This window comes from Vidua chalybeata, chromosome 2 (assembly GCF_026979565.1).
Source record: "Vidua chalybeata isolate OUT-0048 chromosome 2, bVidCha1 merged haplotype, whole genome shotgun sequence".
In the NCBI taxonomy this organism is placed as follows: Eukaryota; Metazoa; Chordata; class Aves; order Passeriformes; family Viduidae; genus Vidua; species Vidua chalybeata.
In genome coordinates, this window is record NC_071531.1 from 4,841,467 (window position 1) to 4,869,385 (window position 27,919).

The window sequence follows — 27,919 nt, forward strand, 5'->3', positions numbered from 1 at the left end:
GGGATTGCCCAGGCGAAGGTGATCCCGATACCCGGAGGCGTTTGGATCATCCCAGTTGCTCGGGGGGGTCCTCACCCATAGCGGGTGGTCCCTGGAGGAGGCAGGTGTGTGTGAACAGGCAGTTCGGTCCACAGAGTGACTGAAATTGTTTAATGTCCCAGTAATAAAAGTCTTTGGCTTCATACTCTCAGATGATTGAGTAGCCAGGGTCTCGTCCAAAGGATATTTCTTTTTGAATGATCTAAACTGGAGAAGCTCTGACTGTCACCTGAATAATCAAGGTGACCTGCTCATTCAGAGTTCATTTTTGGATATTCCCTCTGATTGGGTGAAAGTCCCCAGTGGTTCCTTGGAACAAAACAGATTGTGGGTGCCAAAGTCAGCCTCGAAAACATTCAGGGAAGAATATTGTTAACTCGCCTTCTCTTAGTTTTTAGGGAAGTTCCCCTGCTTTAATTGTTGAGCTCTAAGATGTTTCACATTACTCTTGTTATGTTCAAATTACATGCCATGGCAATCAACTATTTAAGAATTTGACAGTAAGTGTTACTGGATACCTGACCTCTAAGTAAGTTGAGAGCATGATTAAAATCTTTTTCTTGAGAAAATGTGGTGAGCAGAGCTGATTATTTTCATCCAGAACTGGGGGCTTGTGCGTGAAGAATGTGAAGATGCCAGCTATGGAATGGTTAAGCAGGATCACTTTTCTTTCAACAGTGATTATGTAGGACTGGAGGTTTTTAAAATGTGTTTGTCAGCGTTCATGACAAGCGACTGATCTGAGCTGGGCTGCTGTTACAACAAAGATGGGAAGACCAGGAACCATGAGAGGGAAATGGAAGTGGCACAGGCAAGAGGAGGCAGTGTCACTTCTTAGTTGAATTAGACAAATAGAGGGAAACAGTGGCAAGATCTGCAGCTCTGTTTGTGCTCATGCATTGAAAAGTAGTGCAGCACATCTGCTTTCCAAGAGATAGCTTTGTATTATGTGTCAGCATGGAAAGCCTGGCATTTAAGCCATCTACAGAATTCCTTTCCAATACAAATCTGTATTAAAAATACTAAATTTCCCAATAGACAACTGTGTAGATGTTTGGCTCTGCTTATGACATCCACCAAACAACAGGTGACAGCAGACAGCCTCTAAACTGTTCAAATTTCTGTTTAGCTGAAGAAAATTCATGACTGTTTTTCTTTTGAGCTTACACACATCCTGCTCATATTGGTGCAAGGCATCTGTGGTGGTAAAAGGAATGGGAAAAAAAATCCATATTTTGTATGCATAATTAAAAAAAAGAAGAGAAAGGTGGGTGGAAGGCTGTTGTCATGGCCAGGAGGGGAGGGGAAGGAGGTTTAGTCAAAAAAGGGCCAAGTGGAATTGGACAGAATGCTGTGATAGGCAAAATGTAGCAAGAGGGATGGCTGTGAGCACAGGACATTGACCTTACAGTGTCACTGGTGCAAGAACTGGAGCAGGGTTTGTGTGTTCATGTAGCTGATAATATTTCCATTAGTTATCACTATCAAGCATGGAAAGCACTCAAGGATTTTGGATGCAAAGCATTGTGCTTTCCTAAAAGACCTCCAGAAAAGAACTTGTACTGTCGTCCCAGGTTGCAAACTTTCCAGAACTATCAGTGCAGGAGAAAATAAGTAATGAAACAGTACATTGGAAATTATCAGAAATATAATTTCACCTTTACAGACACATAGGCTGATCCAGAGGAACAAGAGCTCTTGGACACTTTGAGTGGCTGTCTTTTCAGATGTCTGCACAAATAATTGTTCAGCCAGATCCCTTCCCCCTTCAGCTCTGTCCCAAGTCCTTGAATCAGAGTAACTAGAACCAGATTCCTTGAGTGCATGAGAAACCAAATACAATGGGGACTAAACTTATAAATGTATTAATCTGGTGGAAGATCTGAAAGTAAAACTAGTGCTGAAGGAACTGTATGTGCTGCAAGAGCTCTTTTACCTCTTCTGTCAAGGCTCAGGCAAAAGAACAAACAAAAGATTGCTTGATTTTACCCCTCTTTCACCTTTCAGTGCATTACAGTGCTGGGTTTTTGTGCTATTTAAAGAATAATTCCTCTGGTGCAGAAGGTTTTGGAATGTGTTCCTAAACAAAAGTCTGTGAACTTTCTCCACTTTCCCTGCAGGGTGGCAGCAGCTCTGGTGGCACCATGGCCGAGCCAAAGTCTGTGTGTGTTTCGGTGGACGAGGTGGTCTCCAATGGCACAGACACCCAGGACATTCGACTCATCAATGGACACTTAAAAAAAGTGGACAATGCTCTGACAGAAGCTCACAGGTTCTCCTACCTGCCTCGCAGGCCAGCTGTGAACATTGAGTTTAAAGAACTGTCCTACTCTATCCAGGAAGGGCCATGGTGGAGAAAGAAAGGTGAGGAAAACAAGGTTCCATCCACAAGAAGCTGCAGATGCAGCAGTTCATACAACTGCTTATTTCTGCCTCCCAATTCTTCAGTATCTGAAGTAAATATAGTATTGCTGTGCTGCCAAATATCTGTCCTGTGATCTTGCCTGTCTACAATTTATTGTTGAGGGTGGGTAGAGCATGCAGGAGTTTAAAGATGGGGGTGGGGGAAGTGAGGAGGCTTTGTTTTTTTACTCCTGCAGTTGGCTGTTTTGTGAAATGGTTGTTTTTTCAGTAGTCTTTCAGAACAGTGAGTATCTCAGAATTTCTGAAGGCATTAGACACCGGGATAAAACCTGTTTTCTTTAAAGGCTGTGTTTGGAAAGAAATGCTGTGAGTTATAGGTTTCTCTACAGCTTAGATGGGTCTCTCAAAGCTTATAATTTCTGTGATGAAATCGTTGGCTCTTGCTGGGACTGCATCCTGAGGTTCAGTCAAGGACCAGGATGCTCTTTGGGTAGCTCCTTTGCTGATACACACTGCAAAGAGTTCACAGCCTGCAACACAGAGCACCAAAATGACAGATATTGGGCACTTCTCAAGGAAGAGAAGTTTGGAGTAAGTAGGGATTATTCAGCTCTCTCCTCTATAGGTTCTTGGTTGATTCCAGTTATAAAAGGTGATTCTGTCCTTTCTCCTCTGCTTGGCATCATTTCCTTTCATGCCTTCCATGCTTTCATTTGCTTTGTGTAACCATGTGTTTCCTAGAGAGTTTTTAGTTTTTTGGGGTTTGTTTGGTTTTTTTTTTTTGGTTTTTTTTGTGGTTTTTTTTTTTTTTTTTTTTTGTTTGTTTGTTTTTTTTGTTTGTTTGGTTTTTTTTTGGTGTGTGTGACTAGTCCTCTCTGAAAGGAAAACTAGGTCATGCAGCAAATTCCTGCCAGTGAAAAGTATGCCCAAGAGAAAAATATTGAAATCTTCAGGAGAATTTTGTGTACTAAATGACATAACTGCCTTTCCTTGAGGAACTCTCTCCCAGTAATGTAAATTGGTATGGTTGTGTGCTTTAGTTCTTTTTAGAGATAAGGCCCTGCCAGTGCAGCCCCCACCTGAGGCATACTTGATACCTGCACTGGCCCTGAAACTATAAATCCACTGGCTTAAAGGTTCCACTTGAAATTGTTTCACAAAATACTTGGCTGCCGTCTGTAAATTGTATCATTATCACAACACCAAGGCTTCAATAGTCTAAAAATGTGTGGTATGAAAAGCTCTGGAGCCATTGCCATGAAAGTGCTACTGTATGCGGACAGGCTGTGCATACAATTATTCATTTGTTGAAAGATCTGCAGATTTCATGCTTTAATGGGTTTTTCAGCATCAAAATTGTATGTAGACCCACTGGCCTTCTTTTAATTACTTGCTAAAATTGCATAGAGCCACATTGTCCATAGAAGAACAACTTGGTTTGGCAGCAACTTTGGTACATTCAAAATTATTCTTTATCTTATCAGAATGAACACAAAACATTGAAGTTTTTTTTGTCCTCCAAGAAATGGAGCTATGCCAAAATGTCTCATTTAAGGTTTAAAAGCTTGAGATTTCTAACTGAATCTCTTTCTCACTGACCAGAATTGATTGACCATATACCCAAAACCTCTGTTCAAATTTTCTGACATGCCTGGGTGACTTGGCTTGAACAAAACAATGTCCTGGCAAAATGTCCTGCTGCTGAAAATGACCTGTGAGGGTATTTAGCTCTAGGGTATGGTTATGACTGTGTCACTACATTCGGATTTGAAAGAGGGGATTGAACTTTCCTGGCTGGCTGTGTGGAGGGGTTCAGATCCTCCTCAGCTGGTCTCACACCGTGTGTCATTCCTGGGACCACCAAGGACAGGCTCAGCGTGGCTGAGCTGCTGTCTGCCAGCAGGGCTTGGCTCTCCCCTGCTTGCCAAGGAGCTGACACAGACTTGGGAGGCCTGCACCCAGTGCCAAGTGCCCGTGAGCCAAAGGGTGCTCTCACAGCCAGGAAGGTGAATCACATCGTGTGGCTGAGGCCATTCCAGCTGGAGGCAAATCCTTACCCTTCTCCTCATCAGTGAGAGCACAGCTGGAATATTCTGTCAGTTTTGGGTGCTTCATATCAACAGAGATATGAAGCTGGAAAGGGTCTGTCAAAGGGGTAAAAAAAATGGTTCAGGGGACCTACAAAGAGCAGCTGAGGAGTCTGGGCTGCTCCTGCCAACAATGCCAGATGATAAACAACATGAGCCCATGGCCACACATTGCAGTTTGGGTGGTTTAGAGTGGACACCAGGAAATAAATTCCTGTTCCCCAGCTGCAGCACTGGGATGTGTCACCCAGGGACAGTGGGGCTTTCTCCCTCACAGGGAGTGTGGGACACGTGGCTGAGCTGCTGATCTGACCTGGAGCTGGTGGTTGTTTTTGTTTCAGTGGAAGGCTGGGCCAGGTGACCTCCAAAGGTCTCTTCCTCCAGTGTTTCAGTGAGTTGCTGGTCAGATTATAGAAACCTTCTAGAACCAAACTTTCCTCCCAGCCACGTTCCCTCCTCCAGGGACTGGCTCAATATATTGGTTTTAAAAGAAAAGATTTTCCATTAGAGAAATAGAAAACCAAATTGCCTAAGTAGTCCTCAATGAAGGTAGGAACCAAACAGTTCAGATTCTTCGAGTTGTTTTAGTGGTTCTGCAAGTAGAAGTTTTTCGTGTGCAATTTGGGATATCTCTGTTCAAACCTGGTGGATTTGTAGCTGAGTGCATTACATATAAAACTATTCTGAATACCTTACATTGGTTTCTGTTCCAGTGGGAAACTGGGACTTTGCAGTGCCCAAGAGAAGGGCAATATTGTGCCTCCAAACGCTGGTGGTTGCTGCAGTTCAGCACTTCTTGTGGATTCCCTGTGCTAAAAGTCTCTCTCATTGCTGTAATGTGAAATATTTGAATTCACTTTTTATGAGAAGAGTAGCAGAAAGCATGCTGGGGAAAAAAAAGAAAGGAGGTGTCTCTCAGTTCACATTGTTCTTGGGTGCTGGTTGTGGTAGGAAGAGATAAGGAAAGCTGTTTCAAAAAAGTCTTTTAATTAATGGTGTTTCTATTCTGAAATGGAGCTCAAAAAAGAAAATCTACTATTTCTCCATCATTCTCTACGACTGTAATGAATTAGTTAAAACCTTTCAAGAGTGTTGGATCACAAAGGCAGAAGTACAGATTCCTTGCAAAGACAATTTGTGCCAGCATGTTGGACAGGAATTCAACTGAAGAGCAATTCCCTTCAGTAAAAATGGCATTGCAAAGTAATGTTAAGGTTAGGCTCTAAATTAGCAGAAGGAGGAATAATTAATAGTGCTGCCATTGTGTTCTGTACTTAGCTTGATTGTTCAGACAATGCAACTCATGGTATGTCATGTCTTTTATTTTTCATTAAAAGCCCAAAGAAAGGTGAATTTGCATTGCTTGTCAACAACAAAGAAGCTAAAAAAGCCATAGTAGACTTCAAATTGGAATTTGTCATTGATTTTTGTCTCAGCCTTAAACTGCTTAATTAAACGATTAAATATCATTTTCCCTTTAAATATAAGGAGGGGCATTTTGATTCTGAGGTTTATATGATAAATACTGCTCTCCTTATGAGGTTTTGTCAGACTCATGCAGAGATTGGTGTGACTCTGGAGCTGATTAATTCCTGCTGCAATTTCCCCTGAGGTCAGTGGGATTAACAGGGAAGGAATATGGCAGGTCAGTCCTTGATCAGAGCTGCTGTATCTGACCCATTCCATTCAGTAGGAGGTGTTGCCAATATGGGAATTTGGGAGAGGTTAAAGAGGTAAAAGTTTCAGAAGGTCTCACTTGACTTTGGCATTTTCCCCGTAAAGCTTTTAGGGAATTGGTCAACAGGTAGAAACAACTGTTCCTTCAGGTTTGAAGGAAAGGGATTTTTTCAGTGACTTGTGAGGTTAAGAATCTTCCAGAACTGAAAATGTGTCTCAGTCTTTGAACCCAGGCTATGTTCAAGCATGTCCTGGGGGTTTCCTGTGGGTCAGCGAGGTTCACGATTTCAGAAAACCCCAGGGCTCCTGGAGGAACTCTTGTGAGGTTAAGATGGACTGGCAAAGCCAGAAAAAAGGGAACTCCAGGGCTGCTTAGTCCTGGGATACTTCTCCTTTCTTTTAGGATGAGGGACCCAGCTGGCTTGGAGGGGAAAATAAAGAGTCCTCTGTTAGATCCAGTGTGGATCCTTAAATGTGAAAAGGAAGATCTGCAGAGTTTTGGAACAAAACAGGCCCAAAGTTTCACTGTCTTCTCACAAAGCCATTTATCTAAGGGTTGAGAAGGAGGTAGAAGTGGGTCTTGGCTTCTGAGCTGTATGTTTAATCTGCAGTTTGAAATGTAAATCACACAAACACAGAGACTGGTTTTACCAGTTCATAGAAAAATGATAGATGTGTAGGTTTTCATACTAGGACTCCTGAAAACTGTTTGCAAGAGGATTTGGTAGAAAAGTCAGTGCCTCGGGTTTCTGTCATTTTTGTTAAAAGCACCATGAAATAATCTGAATTGTGGTTTGGGGATGAATTATGTATAGTCCCCTATACAAAGGGGGCATGAAAAGTACTTTGGAGCTTTCTGTCTAGGTCAAAGTCATTCAGATTTACTTTAAAAAGGTACATACATTCTATATAGCCATGAAAGGACATTTGTTCTATTGTTTCTAGGTGGGTTTGCTATAATATAGGATGGAAATGGAAATATTCTGCCTATATAAGTGAGCGCATCCAGTAAGAAAGTAGTAATAAATTTGCTTGCAAAACACCACAACAACTCAGGGATTGCTTTTTTTTTTTTTTTTTTTCTTCCCTCTCACACTTTTCAGTATTCATGGTTAATTAGGCAACGTTTTAGTTGGAAATTTCTCTGTTGTTATTTTTAGGACTGTAATGAGTCACTTGTGCTGCGTTCCAGTGCAAGTTCTGGTAGGATTTGGTCTGGAGTAAGCTCTGAGAGAACGGGCTCCAGCAGGGCACAGTGCAGCCGGGGATTTTGGGCACAGAAATTCATGCTCAGCAGAAAGAGCGACATTTCTTGTTATTTTGGGTTTGTTCTGATGGCTCAAACCGCGTGGAAGCAAAGCGGAGAGCTGCTGCTGTCTTTGCTGTCAAGGTTGTTGTTCCGCGGCTTTGAGCGGCAGGAGGGGAGCGAAGGACCGGGCTCGTTCTGGACGGCTCCGAGGTGTCCGATGGGGGAACACGGAGCCCTTGGCAGGTTGTTTGGTATTCATGGCAGGCCAAAAGTGGCCGTCACAGCCAGAGATAGTGTCATCAGAACAGCGCGATCCCTGCCTTCCGGCTCCGAGCGCTGTGTGTTATGTTAATACCGTTCCCTGCATAAGATGGAAACTTCACCGCTGTCAAACCATCAGCAGAGATTTAAACAGGCTGGGCTTTGCTGATTTGCTTCGGTGCTGTCTTAGGAATTAGCTCTGGTACACACACTCGGACAGACCCTTTTCTTTTTATTTAGCTGGGAGCTTTATTTATTATTTTTTGTGCAGCATCCTCTCTATGACTTCATTGACAAGATCTCACACCCCCCCACCTCCCATCCCCTCCGGAGATACCCAAACGAAACAGAGGAGAGGCGGGGGAGGGGAGCCGGGAGGGGAGGATTTGGCCTAAATGATGTGCTAATCCGTGCTGGGGGAGTCGGAAAAAGCCGGTGTTGCTGGGGCAGGTGCAGTGCGGTGGAGGTGCCGCATGCCCGCCCGGGCGCGCCCGGCGCGGTTACTGCCGGGCGATGCACTGCAGTAACCCGGCGGGATGCGCGCCTGCCTGGTTGGCTGCTCCAGGCTCTGTTGCTAAGATGGGAAGGAGGGAGGGAAAGATGCAGAACAGGAGCGAGCAAAAACACACTTTGCGAGAGAGGTTTTTCTTTTCTTTTTTTTTTCTTTCTTCCTTTTTTTTTTTCTTTTTTTTTTTTTTTTCTTCCCTCGCCTCTCTCTGACAGATGGGCTGTATTGTTCTCGACCATTTTTTCCTGCTTTGTCTTCATCTCTTGTGCAAATTAAGATCCATATGTTGGGAAGAATAAACAAGTTAGGCCGGTTGAAACCAACTGCCATACTGGTAAAGGCTCTTTTTAGGCAAATATTGTGCAGATTCCTTTTCAGTGGCTTAAAGTGTTGGCAAAATTAATTAAAATTAGGCATGATGTTTTAGCAGAGCATTTCTAAGCACATGTTTTAACCTTGATAAAATCTGTGTAGTTTTTCTTTTAACACTTAAGCTGTGTCAAGATGGTAAAAATATATTGAGTAGTCGCTGTTACTGGAATAGTTCACAGTGTTTTATTAAGTGATAAATAACTCTTCCCAGTGTCCTCTTGCATGTGTTCTGTAAAATAGAGGTTATTGGGAGCAAATCTTGGTCAGCCCCTTTGTCTGATCCTTCTACTGTTTCCCAGCTGAGTATGCCCTTACTTCAGCACTACTTGTTTTCCTTCAAGCAGAATCCATTGTTGCTGTGGGTTTGTTTTTCTTGGGGTTTGGAGGGTTTTTTTTTATTTGTTTGGAGTGGGGTTTTTTTTGTTTGTTTTTTTTTTTTTTTTGTTTTGTTTTGTTTTGTTTTTGTTGTTGTTTCTGGAGTTTTTTAGAAATGTGCCTTGAGTTTGACTCAGTGAGTTTTGGTCACTGAGTCTTAAAGCAGAACATCTTCTTTCTCTTTGCTGTATTGTTTATTAAACCTAAACATTACAATGACCTCACTATTTTTCATTCTAGCTAATGTTCTGATGCAATAAATTTTACTAACTGCTGCTGTGAAAACTTGTGGCTGAAGAAGGAGGTTTTAGAGATACCAATTAAAGCATTTTGGAATTCAAATGCCAGGAAGTGGTCACAGTGAGTTGTTGGGAGTCTTAGCTCTGGTCTTTGCTGTTTCCATCTCTCAGATAAATGTTGGGGGCTGGCTGTAACTCACCCTGACACCTTTCCCCTACAATTTGCTGTATGCTGAGTGGGATTTGATGAAATGATTTATCCTCTGCCCATAGGTGGTTATGCCCTACTCGAGGTGTTGAGGAGACAGCATGCACCAGCACCTGGGTGTACTTTTGTAACATTTCACAGTAGACTTTGGTTTCTGTAGTCTGGAGATCCATCTGAAGGCTGAGGAAAGATGAAGCAAGAGGCATTTTGCAATTGGAGACTTCAGACATCACATGGTTGATCAGGGTTTTCCACAACCTCACTAAAAGGAATGAGAAATCACAAGAGCAGACAAAAGTAGAAGCTGACTTGAGTAAAAATGCTGCTGAAGTTGATTTTTTGTTGTGCATTTCATGCCATTTTGGAAAGTGCCTTCTGGAAGTCCTTGGGTTCTGAGCTTACCAGCTCTTTAGGGCAGATTTTTGTTCAGTTGTGTGTCCTCTGAGAAATTATTTGCTTCTCACACTTCCCTGTAGTATTGTTCTTGGAGGTAAACTGTAGAGACAGTCAGAACATGACACGACTCAGAATGTGGCAGGCCCTCACTCAGCTCAGCTGCTTTATAATTCACATCTGCACCCTTTAAACTTTGGATGGATAACTTTGTCTTAGAAAACGGTGCTTGTTCTTATTATGAAAATAACAAGTCAAGACTTACAAGAAACAACATGCAAGGAGATCCCCAGCAAAATTTGCATGGTTAGCACATGGGAATGAACTGATTTGGATTTATAATCAAAGTGTTGCAAACTGAAAGGTGGGTGTTCATTCTCAAAATGAAAGTCCTTGAGGCAAAACCTAAATCAGGCAGTGATGCTTTAACCCCAGAACCTTTGTGACTTGTATCTGGAGAGGTGCAGAAGGACATGTATCTTACAAAAGACTGAGTTTTTGTCAAAAATAAATTGGGAGTTTGGGTCATCGTGCCCAGAGTCCCTTCCTTTGCTTCAGGCATTGGAGAGAATTGGCCACCTACTTTCTGGTGGGATTGTTTTATTTAAGAGCTTTAATAAAATGCCTTGTTGAAACATGACATCCATGTCAGATGACAAAATGCCCCATTTTTTTAAGGTAATCCTTCTAAAGGAAATCACGTGCAATTAATATTGCCAAATCTTGTATCAAAAACTTCTGCACAAGGCCTTTTATCTCCTACCAAAAGCCTTGGGACAGTAAGATACTGAGGTGTTGGTGGTTCAGATTGCCTGCCCACTGTGCCAGCTTTGGACCCAGCAGCCAGCAATTTTTGGTTAGCACCACTGGTACAGAAGGACAACAAATCCACAAGATCTTCCTTACCGTGTGGAAAATATAGTTTTCTTCTGTGAAAGTAATTTACATGCAGAACTTCAATCCCTAAGACTGGCAGAGTGCTCCTTATCAAGCCCAGGACCAAGCTTTAACAGACATCTTCTTGATATCAAAGTCTATTCGGAAATGGAAAAACTGAGGGTCCCCAGATTGTCCAAATGTACTCACTTTTTCACCAGCTTCACGAGAGGAATACATAATACACCATGTAGAGAAGAATTACTGCCTTTTTCAACCAATTCCTTTAGTTGTTCATCCCCAAGTATGATGGAGAAGGGTAACAGCACAGACAGAGGAGGCGAAACAGTTTAGGTTGTTTTCAGAAACAGAACCTCAGTAACTTCCCACAAGTAACTGGGTGGAGGCCTGCTGAAATATCACTTTAATGATTATTTTGAAAGCTGCTCCCTGAATTCAGTGCTTTGGTGCAGATGTTTGAGTTTAATTCAGCCTTTGGACACTTTGTTGCTTAGAAAATAAGATTTCAGAGAGAATATTTCATCTGAATGTGAGTGGTGGCATAAAATACAGCAGGACTAGTCCTGTGTAAGTGTCTCTGGAACGAGGACAAAACAATTCTGTCTAGGAAATGGTGTGGCTGCAGACGTGTGCTGCAATGTGGCTGCAGGTCCTCATTGGACCTTCTTGTCACTGCTGGGTTTCTGTTCCCATTTACAGCTCATTTAGGCTCTGCTGATTTGTGGGGGAAACAGATGCACTCTGCAGACTTAATTTTCTTCAGAAGGTACAGGGATAAAGCCATCCAGATTCTTACCAGGCAGAACTACATGGAATTACATAATAGCTGAAGAGATAACCACTTGTTTGTTCAGGTTTTTTTTTTTTTTTTTTTATTTTTTTATTTTTATTTTTATTTTTTTTTTATTATGTATCTGATCCAAATAAAAATAAATGGCAGAGACCTTGGCTTTACAAGCTAATTTACCATCTGCCTCTCCTCTAGTATGTACAGCCTGCATCTTTTGTGTAAGAATCATATTTCTTCCAGCTTCGCATGTTTAAAGTAATGACAAATGTTGTTTATAATTGCAGAGCATCTGCTACAAAAGAGAGGAGAAGATTGAATATGCAGTGGTCAGGTTCCTGGGTAAATCAGAATGGACCTGTGCTCCTGCTGAGCTTTAGAGAGTAGGCTTTTATGCCAGACAGAAGAAATAAGTTTCAAATGAAGTGATGCACCTGGTTAATATGAAATTTAAAGGAAAAAAACACCACAAACTGAAGCTTTTAATACTCTTGTTAAGCAATGGAGTTAAATTCTGCCCTGTTGCATCTGTTTTGTGCTTTTGAAGCAGTCAAGTGGATGGGGCTGTACCAGCAGAGCTTGGCCAGTATATTTTTTTTTAGCCATGATATAGTTATTACCTCAAGTGCTTTAAAAATTAAGCCCTCTAATAACACCAGTATGACAGGGTTGGTATGGGTAAATGAGTACCAAATTAAAAGAAAGGGGATTGAAGCTAAATATTTGCTATTAGAGGAAGAGCATTTTCTTTTTCTGGGTCAAAAAGCCACAAACTGCAGCCAGCTTATTGCATATGAATATCAGAGCCTGACTGTCCAAAATGCTATTTGAGGCTCATAAAGCTGAAGCCTGTGGGTGGATGGAGTTTCATTTCCTTCTCCACTTGGAGAGGTGAAGGTCTTAAGCTGCCACCAGAGAAATGTGAGTCAGAAAACCAAGGACAGTGCAGGGGGGCACATCTGTGCACAGCTGGCAATGAAAAGTTACTCCCCTGGGTTTTCATTTTGACCCTGAGTCTTGCAGAACTACTTGAAGAAGAATTTTCCCCAGAGGAACAAATTGACAGTACATAAATACAAAGGTGACTGATGGGAGACCTTTTGGAAAGCAAGTTGGGTCAGTCTGTTTTGTAACCAGAACTGCTGAGTTCTTCACAAGGGATGTCCAATGATAATGACAGTAATTAGACAGTAATACAAATTAGACTGTTAGGAGCAGCTGGAGCTGGTGGGGCTTTGAGACATGAGGGAATTCCTCCTGCCCTGGTGTGTGGCAGCCTTGGTTCTGGAATTCCAAGCCCAGCTGGTGGTGAGGCAGGGCACCCAGCCAGCTGTATGGACCAGCAGGAGGACGGGGCTTCTCCAGCACCCTCCTAAACACAGATGGCACCTGGGCAAACCTGAGCAGCCTCAGTGCCTCACTGACACTCCTCCTCTCTGGCTGGTTGTGGGTTGCACGTGCAAACACACACAGAAGATCTCTCCAGTGAGAGATCTCAAACCAGTGGGTTTTGGATACGCTGCCCATCCAGTCAGTCCCTCAGGCTTTGGTCTCCTTCAGTTGTTGGCACCTGGACCTGCAGTAACCCCTCAGATTTGCAACCTCATGCTCCAGCAGCTGGTGTGCAAAAACTTCTGCTACTGACCACTGAGTCCACGGTGGTGCCTCCTGCATGTGACCTCCCACGTGAGAAATTTGGGAACAGTGTTTAGCAGGAGTGCAGGTTGGACTGCAGTGATGAGGAGCTCTGTCAGACAGGTGTAGCTGGCTCCTGACATGCTCTGGCCCCTTTAATCCCCATTTCCATCTACTTTCTCAGGCCTGTTCCTCCTCAGTCCTTGATCCATTCCTTTCCCTGCCGTTGGCAAGTCTCCTAAGTGTGCTGTCATGGATGTTTCTCACTCTGTAATTCCCATAGCCACCCCATGGCTGGTTTTACACCATTCCACACTCCTGTCCCCCCTGCATGGCATGGTAAAGTTCAGCATTCCACAGAGAGAATTTCCCTGTGGACACATCTTGGTAGGTTTTGCTCCAGGAACAGCAGTCCTGTCCTTTCCATTTTAGCATCTCCAGAGTGGCTGGTTCAGGGGGCTGTGTCCTCTGAGCCTCAGCTCAGTCTCTGTGCTCACTCTGACTTGCCTTTTATCACACAACTGAGCAAACACCATTTTTAGACCTTCTCAGCCGATTTGATTTTTCTAAGCTTTGACTTGAAAAATAAATGAAATAATATGGCTGGCCAGTCGTTTGTTTAAGCCCATGGAAAGTTTCCCTGTGGTGTATAAATCATCACTGAAGTGGAACTCACATTAGGCACATTTTTACCCTCTCGTGTGAAAGTTTCAGGAAAGTTGTGAGTGACTGCAAATAGGGAATGGAGCTGCTGCACTTGTGATTATAATAAATCAGGTTCTGCTGTCTTACAGGCTGAGTTATGACAATATGTGTGAGGTGCTATATCACAAACAGTCATGGGAGCTTGACAGACATCCCTGAAGGAGGATTTGATGCTTGATTTCTTGCCTGGGAGAACAGTGATGTAAACCTGAAGGAGAAATACATATCCTGAAGTATTCACCAGTCCATGAACCCTGGGGTTGCTGTCAGACTTGGTGTTCATGGAGGATGATTTTGCCTTGTGCAGTAGTCTGGCATCTGGGGACACCAAAAGAAAGATGAAACTTCTGAATATACATGATAATACTTAACAGATTTACTCTTTAGTCTCCAAGCAGAAATATAGGCCTCAGTCTCCTGAATGCCATACATCCTATTTGCATTATAAAATCAACCAAACAAATGAAAATAAAGCAGGCCTTCCCATATAGGGCATGGCTGTGACATTTTAGAACTCATCTTTTGATTTTTATTGACAGGCAGTAAAAATAAGCTCCTCCAGCAAAGTGAATTGGGACAAAGGGTGGCACACGTTTTACAGCAAATAAAAATAACTTCAAAGCCAACCTACAATTCTTCTTGGGTGCTCAAACTGTGCTGCTCTAAAAGTACAGGCCCAAATGAATGTTGGAATCACTGCAATGACACATTGGACAGTTCATCCAAGGAACAGGTGTCAGCATTCTTCCTGGGCTATTGCCTTATGGTAGAACATTTTGGACCAAATTAACAGAAATTAATAAAGTTTGATGAAGGAAGGGTATGGCCTAATGCCCAGAAGGAACTTTTTCACTTACTTGTATGTTTCACTGCTAAAACTGCATTCTAAAAAGTACAGAAGCCAATGACATTCATTTCAAATGTCAGTGTTGAATGTCATCAGCATTCAAGGCATGTTTATATGGTGGTGGAATGTGTCAGCAGACACCATCCTTTATAGACTTGTCTGAAAGCATCACAGGACCTCCTTTCAGAGCACTAAAAGTAATATATTACAAGTATATTGCATGTGCCTTGTGTTTCTAGATATAAATATGTTCAATATATGTACATTTATTTACCTATATAGATACCTGTAAATATGAGTGAGTATATATATACACACAGGCCATATCTATATATCATCTATATATCTATATATGTATATATCTATATAGATCTATATATATTTTTATATATCAGTATATATATAGGTTATATATAGATATTTATAGGTTATCTCTGTTTTCATATTTAGATGTATGCATGCACATACACTCAGGTATATTTATTTATGTACAAAAACTGGCTGCATATCACTGCAACAAATACTTTGAAGATAACATTTTAATCGAGGTGTATATTCCTCCTCCTCCTCCTTTGTAGTGACAAGATGATGTAATTATGGGAAAGCAGCAGCAACCTGATTTTTTTTTTTTTAATGGAAAGCAAGAGAGTATCGGTTGCTTAGAAGTGGTTCAGGTCTGTTGCTACTGGATTAACAGCATAACAGGCTAAAATAGCAGGAAAATGGATGTAAAATGGAAGCTGTTTTATCTGAGTGTCAGTGGTGAAAAGAATGGCATGAAGAAATGGCAGCATTTTGCAGATGCTTTTCAAGAGGGACTTATTACATTACATAAGTTGAGTAATTTTCTGCTCCCAGTAATTTCTCTCGTAATGGGATTGTTTGTGCTTTGTTCTTGTTTCCTTTAGAAGTCGTAAGAATTGGTTGGAGCTCTCATGTGTAGCAGTGGTGGGTCCAATTCAGACCTGTTTGGGCTATTTTGCCTGCTTACAGCTGCCAACATCATTGTCTGAATTCCCTCATTAGCTGAGCATCTTTGGAGCTTGCTTTCCTGCTGGGTGTAAAGGAGAGTATGTTTATGTGCCAGATAAATGGCTGCTACTTCTTTTTTGTTTTGTTTGTTTGAACAGTGGTTTGCTGGTGAAAACTGGGGTGAGTTGTACATCTTGGATTGCAGAAGGAAAATACTGAGGTTTTAAGTAGAATAATGTGTTTTGATTTGCAAGAGCCACCAAGAGAGTGGTGCAGAGAACAGGGATATGGTAGAGATGTTCTTCTGACTGATTTTTCTGGGGACTAGAAACATTCCTTAACTGCACCAGGAAGGCAAATAACAGCACTGCAAATCTACAGCTGGAGGGCACTTCCCAGGAAGAGCTCTCTGCACATGGTGGGTGTCCACGTTCCCCTGTGGCTGCTTTTGCCTTCCCTGAGCACCTCTGATGTGGGAAAGGGAATGGGCTAGGGAGGAAATTGTCTGGTCTTGGTTGGCCTGGAGAGGATCCACACTGTGTACCCCTCACACACCTCAGAGCTGTGAGCAGGAGTGGTCTGTGGTCGCTTCATCACTGGGGTGAGGAGAGTGGGATAGGGATGACTAGAGCTCTAATGGCATTTTTGCTGGCCACACTGGCACTCCCACACCTCGGGAGTGGTGTGAATTGCCCATTTAGAAGATGGTCCCACCTGTCCCTCCTCCAGCTCCCCCATCCACAGTAGCAGCCATTCTGTGCAAGTGCTGATGCTAAATCCACATAGAAAGAGGTGGCTCCAAATGCTTCCAGGGTGTTTACAACTGTACACAAGGAAAGGAGATTTGGGATATAGTCAAGATTAACCTCTCCTTTTGTATTGCAGTATCATTACCTAATGAGATCAGAAGCAAAGCCCAGCAGCTTAGTCAGTATTAGAGCGTAGGCACCCATTTCAGGAGGGAGCCTCTGAGAAGAGCAATCCTGAGCCGTCCTCCTACACCATTTTCTTTGCAGCTTTGCAAGATGGAAAAAGTGACAGCTGTAAACCTCCCCAAAGGCAGTTGCATGTTCTCCTCATGTGCATTGCCTCCAGACACTTCTGGCCCCCTGCAACATCATGGGTGATCTCCAGCGGTGACCCCAGTCTCTGCTGTCCCTGCTCTGCTGGGATAGAAACAGAACAGCTCTGTTGGAATTCATGGGGACAAGGTCTGGTTTTGAGCCATTCATGCTATTTCCACCAGACCAGGTCCCATTCCTGGGGTTTTTGTACTTTGGGACTCATGCCCTGTTCTCTGCCCTTGCTTCTGTATCAGTTCTGAAAGTACTTTCTGGTTTAAGTTCAGCAAACACCCCTCCACAAGATCATGCCTTGTGCAGTTTCCCCAGGCATTATTTTAACATAACAGATGATGGGATTTCTGTGGGCAAAGCCAAATCTTAATTTTTATTCTGTTTTGGATAAACCATTCTATGTGACCTTCGCCTTACTGACATATGAGGGTCTAAAGAGCAGTGCTGTGGGAACTGCAGCAAAACCTTCAGTTATATAAGGACAATTTGCCATCAGCAAATAAATGGAGAGTGTGGGAGACAGGAATTGAGTAGGTAAGATGCTGTCCTTGCTCCAAGATCTTGAGCTTAATATTTGATCTCAGTAGACCAAGAGCGTGGGACCAGGGCATGTGGAGGCTGCCGTGCTAACAGTAATATCAGCTGTAAATGCACAAGAACTATTACAAATATTACAAGTACAGAAGTAAAAGCTCATCTGTTGGGCAGATAGCAGAGCTTAAAAGCAGCGTGTTGGGTTCCACTCAGGTCTTCACTGGAAGTGGAGCAGTGACTCAGTTTTAACACATACACACAGGAATTTAAAAACATGGCAATATTTTGAAAACGTTGTGATCTGGTAACACAGCAATGTTCTGTACTTGTGCCATTACCCAGATTGCTGCAGCCCCTGTCAGAATAAGGTAATCTCACCTGTTGGCACAAGGACAAAAAAAGACATAGGTGGTGCATTCATCACTTGAACACAATGATCAAAAGCATTTAGCCAGCCCTGAAATGAAAACCAACAATATTAGAGGTGCTTATTTTTCCATTTGCACAGAGACTACAGCTGTTATTTCTGTGCTTTGTTCTGTCACATACACTTAGAAAAAAAATGCTTCAAAACTCTGAACTTGTGCATTGCCCATATGGCACTGAACATGCTGCCCTGAGAATTGTCTGTAGCCTGGCAGACCACAATTGCTTTATCACAGTTGGCAATTCCTGTGACAGTGAGATTTGAAATTAGTTTAAGGTATTATTTATTTTTAAAGTATTTAAAAAAACATGGATTGCATGAGCTGTTGTACCTATAGGTAGTAGAGCAAATTTTTCCTCAGGTGTCTCACAGCAGTGAGAAACAGGGCTGGACACATTCCTAGAATCACAGAATGGTTTGGGTTGGAAGGGAACTGAGAGATCATCTTGTTCCAACCCCCTGCCATGGGCAGGGACACCTCCCACTGTCCCAGGCTGCTCCAAGCCCCAGTGTCCAACCTGGCCTTGGACATTTCCAGGAATGAGACAGCCACAGTTTCTCTGGGCAACCTTGGCCAGGGCCTCACCACCCTCACAGGGAAGAATTTTTTCCTAATATCTAATCTAACTACTTTATTTTAATTTGAAGCTAATTTCCCCCTTGTCCTGTCACTCCATCCTTTTTAGACTCTTTCCATCTTTCTTGTGGGCTCCCTTCAGGCACTGGAAGGCCACAGTTAGGTGGCCAAAATGTTCTCCTTTCTAGGCTGAATAAGCCCAGTTCTCCAGACCTTTCCTCACAGCAGAGGTGCCACTCCTTTGAATCCATGTAGGTTCCTGCTGTGTAAGAGTACGTGGACAAACTAGATTAGACAGCAACCCTAGGCTCCTTGTATTGACAAAATATTTCACTGATGGTCAGCAGACTGTAAGTTACTATGAATTTCATCCAAAAGGTGAAATTCAAGTGAGTCTGCACATTTCCTAGGGGAAATAGCCCTAGCCTGTGGCTGAGCATCCACACAGCCCCTCCATGCCCCAAGAACAGGGGAGAGCAAAAGCTGAAAATTATGAAGATGAAGATCAGGACAGTTTAATTAGGGAAGCCAAGCTGCCTGTGTCCCCTCCCAGCTTCTGGCACGCCCAAGGCCACTCTAAAAAAAGAAAGCCTTGACTTGGTGCAAGCCCTGCCCAGCAATAGTCAAAACTCAGCGTGTGACCAATACTGCTCCAGAACTGCTCCATGGGGGCTGCTCTGCAGGAAATCCACTCTGTCCCAGCCAGACCCAGCAGAACAGCTCACATTTAGTGTCCACATCGCAGCTCTTTGCAGCTGGTTGAAATAAACCCCACACTGATATTCTGAGTTCCTCACATCAGTGTTACTACATGGAAGGTTTCCATCTTCCACTCTTTTGAGTGGTGCACTACTGCCTTGTGTCTAGGTTGCCATGAATCCCTGCTTTTGATCCCTGAGCCTGTGGCAGCCTCTGAACCAACACAACTCTGTGCCACTGTGTTGATTTCAGTGGTGCTGTGTTATTTGGCAGGAGCTGAGTGTGGAGAGTGCCTGTGATTTTTAGGATCAAAACATGTTTTGAGGTGACACGGATATTCTTCTGGCTGTGCCTCTTCATTATTTCATTTAACATGACAGTATTTGTGGGGAAAACAATGTAAACACCCTGGAATCTTTATCTCCCCTTTATTTCCTGTGTGTACTGATGTGTTAATAGGTAGCAGAGATAAACAGCTGGAGAAGGAGTAAAGTATAGGTGGGCCAGTGATACAAAGTTGTAGTAAGGGAATAAAGAAACCTCAAGTGATGAGTCAAGTTGAATTTTCTGGTAATGCATCCAACCAACACTTTTCTGAAATGTCCTTGTCAGTTTAGTTGGTGGTCAGGAAAAAATGTAAACATGCTGCCTTGACTTTGGGAGAAAAAAATGTGCACTGGAATATGGTTTACAGAGACATCTAATTAGAAGGATTTGAGAAGACAAGCACTTTTTAAGTATGTCTCTCTTACTAATGATATACAAGAGTCTTCAGGCCATTAAAACAGCTCATTTCTTTTGATGGACTTCCAGTTTGTGGAGGAAGCAGCAGCTGCTTTTACTACCAAATTTCTCCTGTCTAATTAGACCAGTTGAGTCAGCCAGCTTAAATCAGCCCATAGCTTACCCTTTGCCTCTTCACTGAAGAGCTGAATAACCTAATTGTAAAGAAGGACAGAAAATGTCAGAAGAAGTTACAGTTGTTACTGGGAAATTAACCAGTGCAGAGTAAAAAATACAAGGGAAAAAAGGCTGTTAACACAGAGGGCCTCCTGATGAGCCTATAATGAAAATCCCCCTGGAAATTCTCAATATCCTCTCTTTGTTGGAAAATGACAGTGCATCAGAGTAGAAACTTGTTGTTTGTTCACTGTGTTTTCCTCTGGCTACATTTTCATGCAGGAGATTCGCTAGGTCGAGGACTTTATAGCTGGGAAAGCCCAGCTGAGTGGATGACCAGGGCTCTTCAAACTCTACAAGACCCAAGTTGAAGTTCTTGATCCGACTCAAGGACTTGGGCTTGGATCATCCTCACCTCAGTGAGTTCCACTGGCCTCTAGAGTGACTTGTTGCTGGTTTGCCAAGAACATAACCAAGGAAAAAAAAGAAAAAAAAAAATCCACCTCCAAAACTCAGAGTTGAATTTTCTCTCTGCCTCAGAATAAGGTGGAAAACCTCTAGAAGTGGAAGTCGTGCTTTTGTGATATGAGTTACTGCTTCCCACCTTGCTTCAAAAATAATTCTGTAGATAATTCCAAAAATACAGGATTCCCAAAATGCTGAATGACTCTGACGCCTTATTTTAGTATGTCCTGAAAATGTGAATCAAAGTTCATCCTTTTTTTTTTAACTTCAAATCATTTTAATTTGTACATTTGATTTTTTTTTTAGTCTGTGAAATCAAAATTAATCAAATGGATGGTATTTATACTACAATTAAAGTACATATATCAAATTCTTTTTTTCTGTTTTGTGTGTGAAGAGTTTTTCTCTTAAAAACTCTTGATTTTTCCGTGGAACATATTATTGATGAAACATTTAATTGTGGTTAGCAGCAATATTCCTGCTTTGCTCATGCTACTCTATAAGCTTCAACTAATCCATAACATAAAATGTAGGTCAGCTGGAGCTTTTAAAAACAGATGGAAATTCAGGAGTTTATGGTAGTGTAATGGATATATGTCCCTGTGAGGCTGCCAACTTCTCCAAATGCAAAAAAAAAGCAGAACTCAAAGTGCTGAAAGGTGCTCATTCTACCTCATTTCCATTCCAGAACCAGCAATGCCCTGTGCAGTGGCTTTTGTTTGCAACAGATTCAGCACTGACATGCTGCAGAAGATGAGAATTACTTTTGAGGTGTTTAAAGGTTATTATATTCACTTTGCTGACAACAAAAACTATTTTAATTTGGGCAACTTCATTAGTGTAGAAGACAGAGGTAAAAACACAGTTGTTGTAAGTAAAATGTGAGAAGTGGAAGTAATCCAGGTTTATTTCTGCACACACTTTTTGCTTTTACACTCAGGATCATAGATTGTATCTCTTACTAGATTAGTGAAATAAAATAAATACAGTGCCCTGCGTTTCTGTTTCATTAAAGTCTTGAGTGTTTGGATGAAGTGATGAGAGCCAGTGTGGCTATTTCTGAAAATAGAAGCCTCCCAGGACACGTGCTCCAGCTGTCCATATGGCAGGGAGCAGGGATGTCCTGCTGCCATCGGGGCTGCTCCAGCCTCAGCAGCTCTCCCAAACCCAACTCCTGCTCCCTCTGGAGAGCTTTTCCAGCTTTGAAGGCCCATCAGGAACTTTCTGTCCATGTCTCTGCTCCTGGGTGTGTACAGTAGGGTTAAAGTCTTGGTGCCAGAGCTTCAAATTTACTTTTTAAAACACCTCTGATGTTTGCCCCCGAGTGTGTTTCAAAGGGTCCTCCTGGCTCCGAGTGTTCCTCACCTTCTTGTGGGAGAGAAAGGGACAGGAGCAGTGGGAATGTGAGGGGATGGAATGCATCTTGCAGTTTGCAGTGCAGAATTGTTTTGGGAGGGTGGGAGGGGCAGGGCAGGGAGGTGCAGGTGTTGTTCAGAGGCTGAGATCGCCTGCTCTTCAGAGAAAGTTCCTGTCATCACTAGTGCAGCTGAGCTAGACTGATGTGAAAAAACAGAATTTGTTTGGAGTCAAATGTAACATTTTGAGTTTCCAAAGCTGACTAATGATCTGTGATTTTATTCTTGATATCAGACTCTCTGTCAGCTTTTAAATTGCAGTGATTAGGGCTGAAAACATTTTTCAAAACCCAAGAGATGTCTCTCCTCATGTCTGAAGGCTGGGGACAAAGCATTGTTTTGTGAGCATGTGAACCATGGCAGAAGTCTGTTTTAGACAAAACTCTGTTTCTAATAGTCTGAGAAAAGTTTTTTTTTTTTTTCCCTCTGCAGTTTACAGGAGACATTTCATCACATTCCAGTTTAACCTAGAGTGTGTGATGGAGGTCACAGAAGGCTTTCCTTCGTGCACCAAGCTCTTTGGACCGTATATTGCCATGAGGCCCAGTGTGGAGGAAGGAGATGCTAAATAACTTCAGCTGCTTCTGCTGTAACTCTAGAAAGCCCCAGGGCTCCCCCCTAACCCTTACACAGGTGTACAGGAGGAAGGAGCCAAAGTTTTACTTTTGCTTTTTCCCCTTCCCTCCTTCTTGCTCTGGGTACACATGAGTGGGGAGGCTGGGAGGAGGAAGGGAGAGATTTGCAGTGAAAGGGGACTCTGAGCAGCAGCACAGGAGAGCCAGAGCAGTGTTCTCTGAGGGAGGAAGGCTTTCTGTCTGCAGGGTGACCCAGCTGTACCCAAGCTTGGCAGGGAAGGCAGATGGGGCAGTTCAGTTCAGAACAGCTGCTGGAATATTTCAGGATATCTCCCACTTGAAGATTGTTTTTTTTTTTTTTTTCAAAAAGAAGGGGCTGTTGTGAAGGATTCTGGTTTTATTTGTTTGTAAAATTGTGAATAACACTATTTGTACCTTGATGTATGAAGGTACTGCAATTATGAGAAATTGCTTTTTGCCTGATTGTCACACATAAACAGCTTTCATCTCACAGTGCATCAGGCTCGTGACTTCAGTTTGTCATTCCAGGGAATGTGTCAGCCTTTCATTTCAAACTGGCTTGGCTTTTCTTTTGTCAGGAAAGACCTTTCCTGTGTGCTGAAGTAATAGAAACAAAGGCAATTAAAAAAAAAAAACAAAACCAAAAAACGGCAGCAAAAAGCAATTATCAAACAAAGATTAGGCTGTGGGTATTGCTTGGAAAAGAGAATTCCACTAGATTCAGAAGAAAGATGAAGCTGTGCATCATTCATACTTTTTTTTTTTTTTTTTTCTCCTTTCATATTTCCTAAGGGTTGAAGATAAATTAGGGTAGCTATTTTCTGTGCAGGCAAAGAACAAGCTATGCCCCAGATCTCCAAAATGCTTCAACATGTAAATACTGCTTCTGGAGCCATCAGGTCCTGCTGCAAGTAGAGATTTATTTGCATTCATGTTTGAAGGTTACTTTCGTTCATTGACCTATTTAATTGTCACTCTCTATCCCTGGCTGCAGGCATATGGCTCCATGTGCCTGTGGAGGGAAGAGGAACAGCTTTAACTCTCTCAGGCAGAATCTTTCCACAGAAAAAAACCAAGAACTGAATCTTAACATGGATGTAGCATGGTAATAATAAAACTAATAACAATAATAAAAATAATAGCAATATATGAATAAGAATAAAGGAACAAGAACAAGAAGAAGAAGAAGAACAAGAACAAGAACAAGAATAAGAATAAGAATAAGAATAATACCCCTTGACTCACATGTAATGGTAATCCTCCTGTAAACCTCACTAGAAGGCTGCAGAACCAAATAAAAGGGAGGCAGAAAAGGTGACTGCAAGGAGACACAGGTTACTTAGATGCTTCTGCTCTAGTGATAACCATAAAAAACATAGAATTAAAGGGGGCTGGCACAAACCCATCCATCTCCCAGCACAGTGGGTAGGTGTAACCAGTAGTAGCAGGGGCAAGGAGGTTTGCCACAATATTGGTGACACTTTGTTCCTCTCTTCTGTTGGTGGAACATTTGTCAAGAAAACCAGAATTCTGTGTCCACCTGCAAACACCTCTGTTTTTTGTCCCTTGGAGGTGTGGGTTCTCAAAATGAGGGGAGAGTGGCTGTATAGTCTATTAAACCTTCAAACTCAAAATTAGGGGGCTGCAGAGCTTGCAAGCCCAACAGAGTGTCATATCTAATTAGCTATTCTGAGGAAGAGCAGCATTCAGATACTAAAATAATGTGATGAGCAGCCAGGATAACAGAGAAAGAGCATGGTACACATAACTCTTATTTCAGAGTTTCAAAGGAGTGGAATCTTTACTTAGTCAGGGCTTTTTTTGTTTGACTGCACAATGTGAACTGTCACATCCAGTGTCTTGCATAAGTTTAATATCTAGTCCATGGATCTGAGAGAACAATGAAATTAAAGGACTTTGCAGAATCTTTATAATTTACAGCTTGGTTTAAGATTCTCCCTGTGTTAGAACTTGGTTTCTTGCCTGATTGGCCATCTTCTCATCATTCTCTTTTATTATACAACATGACCTACAGTTACTGGGGATTTTGTGTCGTAAATCTTGGCTTGGGGGCTCACAATCACTCTTTAGGCTCCAATTTATTGTGTGTTTTTCTGACTTGTCACAGAAGGAAGTTACTGTTCAGCACAGAGGAAGTGGTGTCAAACATTAGACATTCATACAAACAAAATTCAAAAACTGCTTTTAAGTTTGTCCTCAAATGTTTAGCTTTTTATTAACGTCTTCCAAAGCTCATTTGGGTTTTTTTTTCAGGCTCTGAGATGTTCTGCTTAAGTTTAAAGCCAGTGCTACCAGCACAGTGCTGTGTGCTGGAGCTAGGGGGTAGCTTGAAGAAAAAATGTGTGAACTGCCCCCATTATCAGAGTGAAAACAGCGTCTGATACCTCTGTACATCCTGAAAATGGCCAGGCTGCTCTTCTTGATGAGTGCCCAGGGAGCATCTGAAGGTGTCCCAATCTGTCGATTTCTTGGGGTTCTGAAGGTCAGGGTGACCCCGAGATCGTAAAGAGTCTTTGCTTCCCAGCCCAACGTAGCCAAAGAAGGAGCCTTCAATGTGTCCAATTGCGTTTTCAAGGTTGTTTATTTTTCCTTATCTATAACATTCTTTCTCTGACCTGCCGAGCTCTGCCTAGCAAGTCGGCCATCGCATTCTGTCTGCCCTCTAGGGTGGTGTTTACATTTTGTATCAAAAGTTACATATTGTCTGTTTAGAATAGCGTGCCAATATCTATAATTTATGTTGGAGAGTGTGTCTCTACCTTAAACCAATAGAAAAGTGTCACCATCACAGCAAGACATGGAGGACAAGACGAAGGAGAAGAAGGCCAGGACATGCCCAAATCCCTCCATCTTGAACCCGTGAATTATATTCTAAAAAGTTCCAAAATTCTACTTTTTCACCCTGTGTTAATTCAACTACCACACTACTCAAACCCTTGTGGCTTGTAATTCCTCATACAAAATTGACAGCTTTTTCCACGGGCTAAAATTGAAGCCACAGATGTTTTTGACTTTGTGCCAAGGTCTCCGAAACCCCTGCCAGGGTCTGGAGACAGCCAGGGCAGCCAGAGGGATGTCCTGGACTCCGACACCAATCCAGCCTGAAGACTGGGGGCGTGCAATTGCTGTGTTCAAGTGCTGCGATGGTGCAAGCAAATGAGGGACCACAATCAAACTGACATTTCAACCCTCAAAAAAGATACTAAAGTCAGCCATCATTTTCTTGGCAGTGGATGGGATTTCTCACAGCATGGAGAGGCTCACCTAAGCTAATTGTCCTAAACTCCCACTGTAGTGAAGAGAGAGGCACTTCCCCAGGGTTATTTATCCCTTCCCAGAGCAGGAATGCAAAATAAGTAGAATTAATCACCAGTTTGATGTGCCAGTTCCTATCCACTGATAATTTATGGGCCCTAGAAATGAATTTGGGTTAAGCATCAAACATTTTGATGTGTCAAATCAGGTAGATTGAACACCCCAAGCCTCCCTGTGAGCACGGGCTAAGCCCTGCATCTGAGTTAGGACTAATCCACCTCATGACCACTAAGTGGGAAATCGGCTGTGGATCAAGAGCAATATGTTTGACAAGGCCTGGCTGTGGGCTATATTAAGAAATGCAGTTTAGTCCACTACAAAGAAAGAGCTTTGCTGCCCACAGGGGGATTTCTTTTCTTTTTTTAAAGCTTGAAAGACTTACTTGTTTAGGTTTCGAGGAATAAATTCCTCATTTCTGAGCTGAAACAAGCTGTGAGGCAGAGGAACTTGATTTGGTTACTTCAAGCACTCACCTGGCTTCTCTGCCCTTTCTGTCCTGATGTTTTGGTGCCTGGCTTGCTGTTTTATAGACATTTACATAATGAAGGTTGTTTCTCTGAGGCAAGGTACAAGAATACATTACAATTGCAAATTCCCTTAATTGTCCTAAAGCAGGGCTCAGAGCTTAGACAATGGAGAATCCTATTGTTCAGTATCCCTGAGAGACTGTGTGAACAGAACAGAAATATGTGCACGTGTTGATTCTAAAACTAGAGTGAGAAAATGATTGGTGAAAAAGGTTTGTTCACATTTGTTCATTTTGATACACAGTGGATGGCAGAAATTATGAACCAATGACATATGAGTTCACAGATAGGTTTTATTTGGTAGGCTAAAACATATATATTATTTCTAATGTGAGTTTGCCCCTCCAGGCTTTGTAGAGGTACAGTTCAAACCAGTATAAAATTAGGAAGGTGCCTTTTATTAAAGCAATATATTTTTTCACTCTGTTTGTCAGGAAAGCTGTTTCTGTCCCCCAGATTTTCTGGGAATTAAAAGATGCTTTTTTTTCTTCCCAAGTATCTGTACCTGTAATTCACTTTAACTTAAGCTTGTTTGAACTCAGTGCGGTGCTTGGGAAAGGAACCTCCATTTAAATAATCCCCATCAGGAGGGTTTTTAAAATCAAAATTATTTAAATAATCATCGACTGATACAGATAATCCCTTTCAACTGAGAATTTACAAACTGAAGCATCTACAAACCCTGTTGATAGCAGGGAGAGGAAAGTGCTCTGTACTCAAGCAGTGGGTGGGGAACACGGCTCCTTGGCTGGTTAAAGCAGAGTTAGAAATATATGGCAAACACCTCCCTGACTATATTCCAGCTTAGGGAAACACCCTGCCTTTGATCTAATATTGGTTTAGGTGAAAAGCCCCAGGTTACTTCATCTTCTCACTGGAGGAAGCAGATTGGTGTGTGTAGTCCCTTCTAGTAAACACAAAGATGTTTTCTGTGAGGGTGGCTTCTCAGGAGTGAGAAAAGGGCTGACATGCAGAAAGTGAGTAATAGATTGAGAAGGAGGAGGCAAAAGAACGTTCTGGCATATGCACACCTGGAAAAGGATGATGTAAAAATGATAAGGAAAAATGTTTCCTAGCTAATGTTTCATTACATCTCCAAATGTAAATCTGTCCTTGAGCTGTTATCTCTGTGTGTGTTTCTCATCTTGTGCTTCTCTGTAGAGTTTCTGCCAGTATTTCCCAGCTGTTCAGTTTTCTGATGGAAATCTGAAGAGTCTACAAATGAAATGCCTGCCAGGTCATCTGAGGATGTTTCCAGAATCTGGATGGACTTCTGCAAGGTCCTTGTCTCAGCCATAAGTCGCTAACCCTCCCTTCAGTATGACATGAGACAAAGTTATCCTGGTTTTCCCTTCCTTGTGCAGTTGCTGTCCAGTTCATAATCCAGGGAATGGCCTTTGGCCATGGAAGTGGGACTCTGGTGGATCTCAGGTGCAGCAGCAAAGTCATGAATTTTCTAGGAGTGTTTTTCCTTAAAGGGAGGATTCCTTACTCCTGCCTCAAGGGGAACAATGTGACAGCTTGGCTCCACATCCCCTTATTTCAGTTTTGTGCTGGAGAATTCCCTGGACTTCTGCATAAGTTTGGGGATTTCTTAATTGATGTAAGAGGAGGTGAGGTGAGGGCTGAGCAGATAAAATTTAGAATAGAAAAATACAATAGGGATTCTTTAATGGGTCAATATACGGTGCCAAGAAATTGCTGTGGTTTCTTGTTGTGATTTAAGAAACAATTTGCCTGATAGTACAGTAA

General features: G+C 42.4%; 1 protein-coding gene across 3 annotated transcripts in view; it reads left to right on the forward strand.

The window, feature by feature from the left end:
• ABCG1 (ATP binding cassette subfamily G member 1) overlaps window positions 1–27,919 on the forward strand; it is a 48,376-nt gene that overhangs the window by 815 nt on the left and 19,642 nt on the right. For 2 of the 3 annotated variants that reach the window (XM_053934962.1, XM_053934965.1), the window contains exon 2: window positions 2,160–2,403. In XM_053934962.1, coding sequence (XP_053790937.1) covers window positions 2,160–2,403 — 244 coding nt within the window. Of the gene's footprint in view, window positions 1–2,159; window positions 2,404–12,479; window positions 12,522–27,919 lie in introns of all 3 variants that reach the window. The other variant, XM_053934964.1, reaches the window with a different exon arrangement.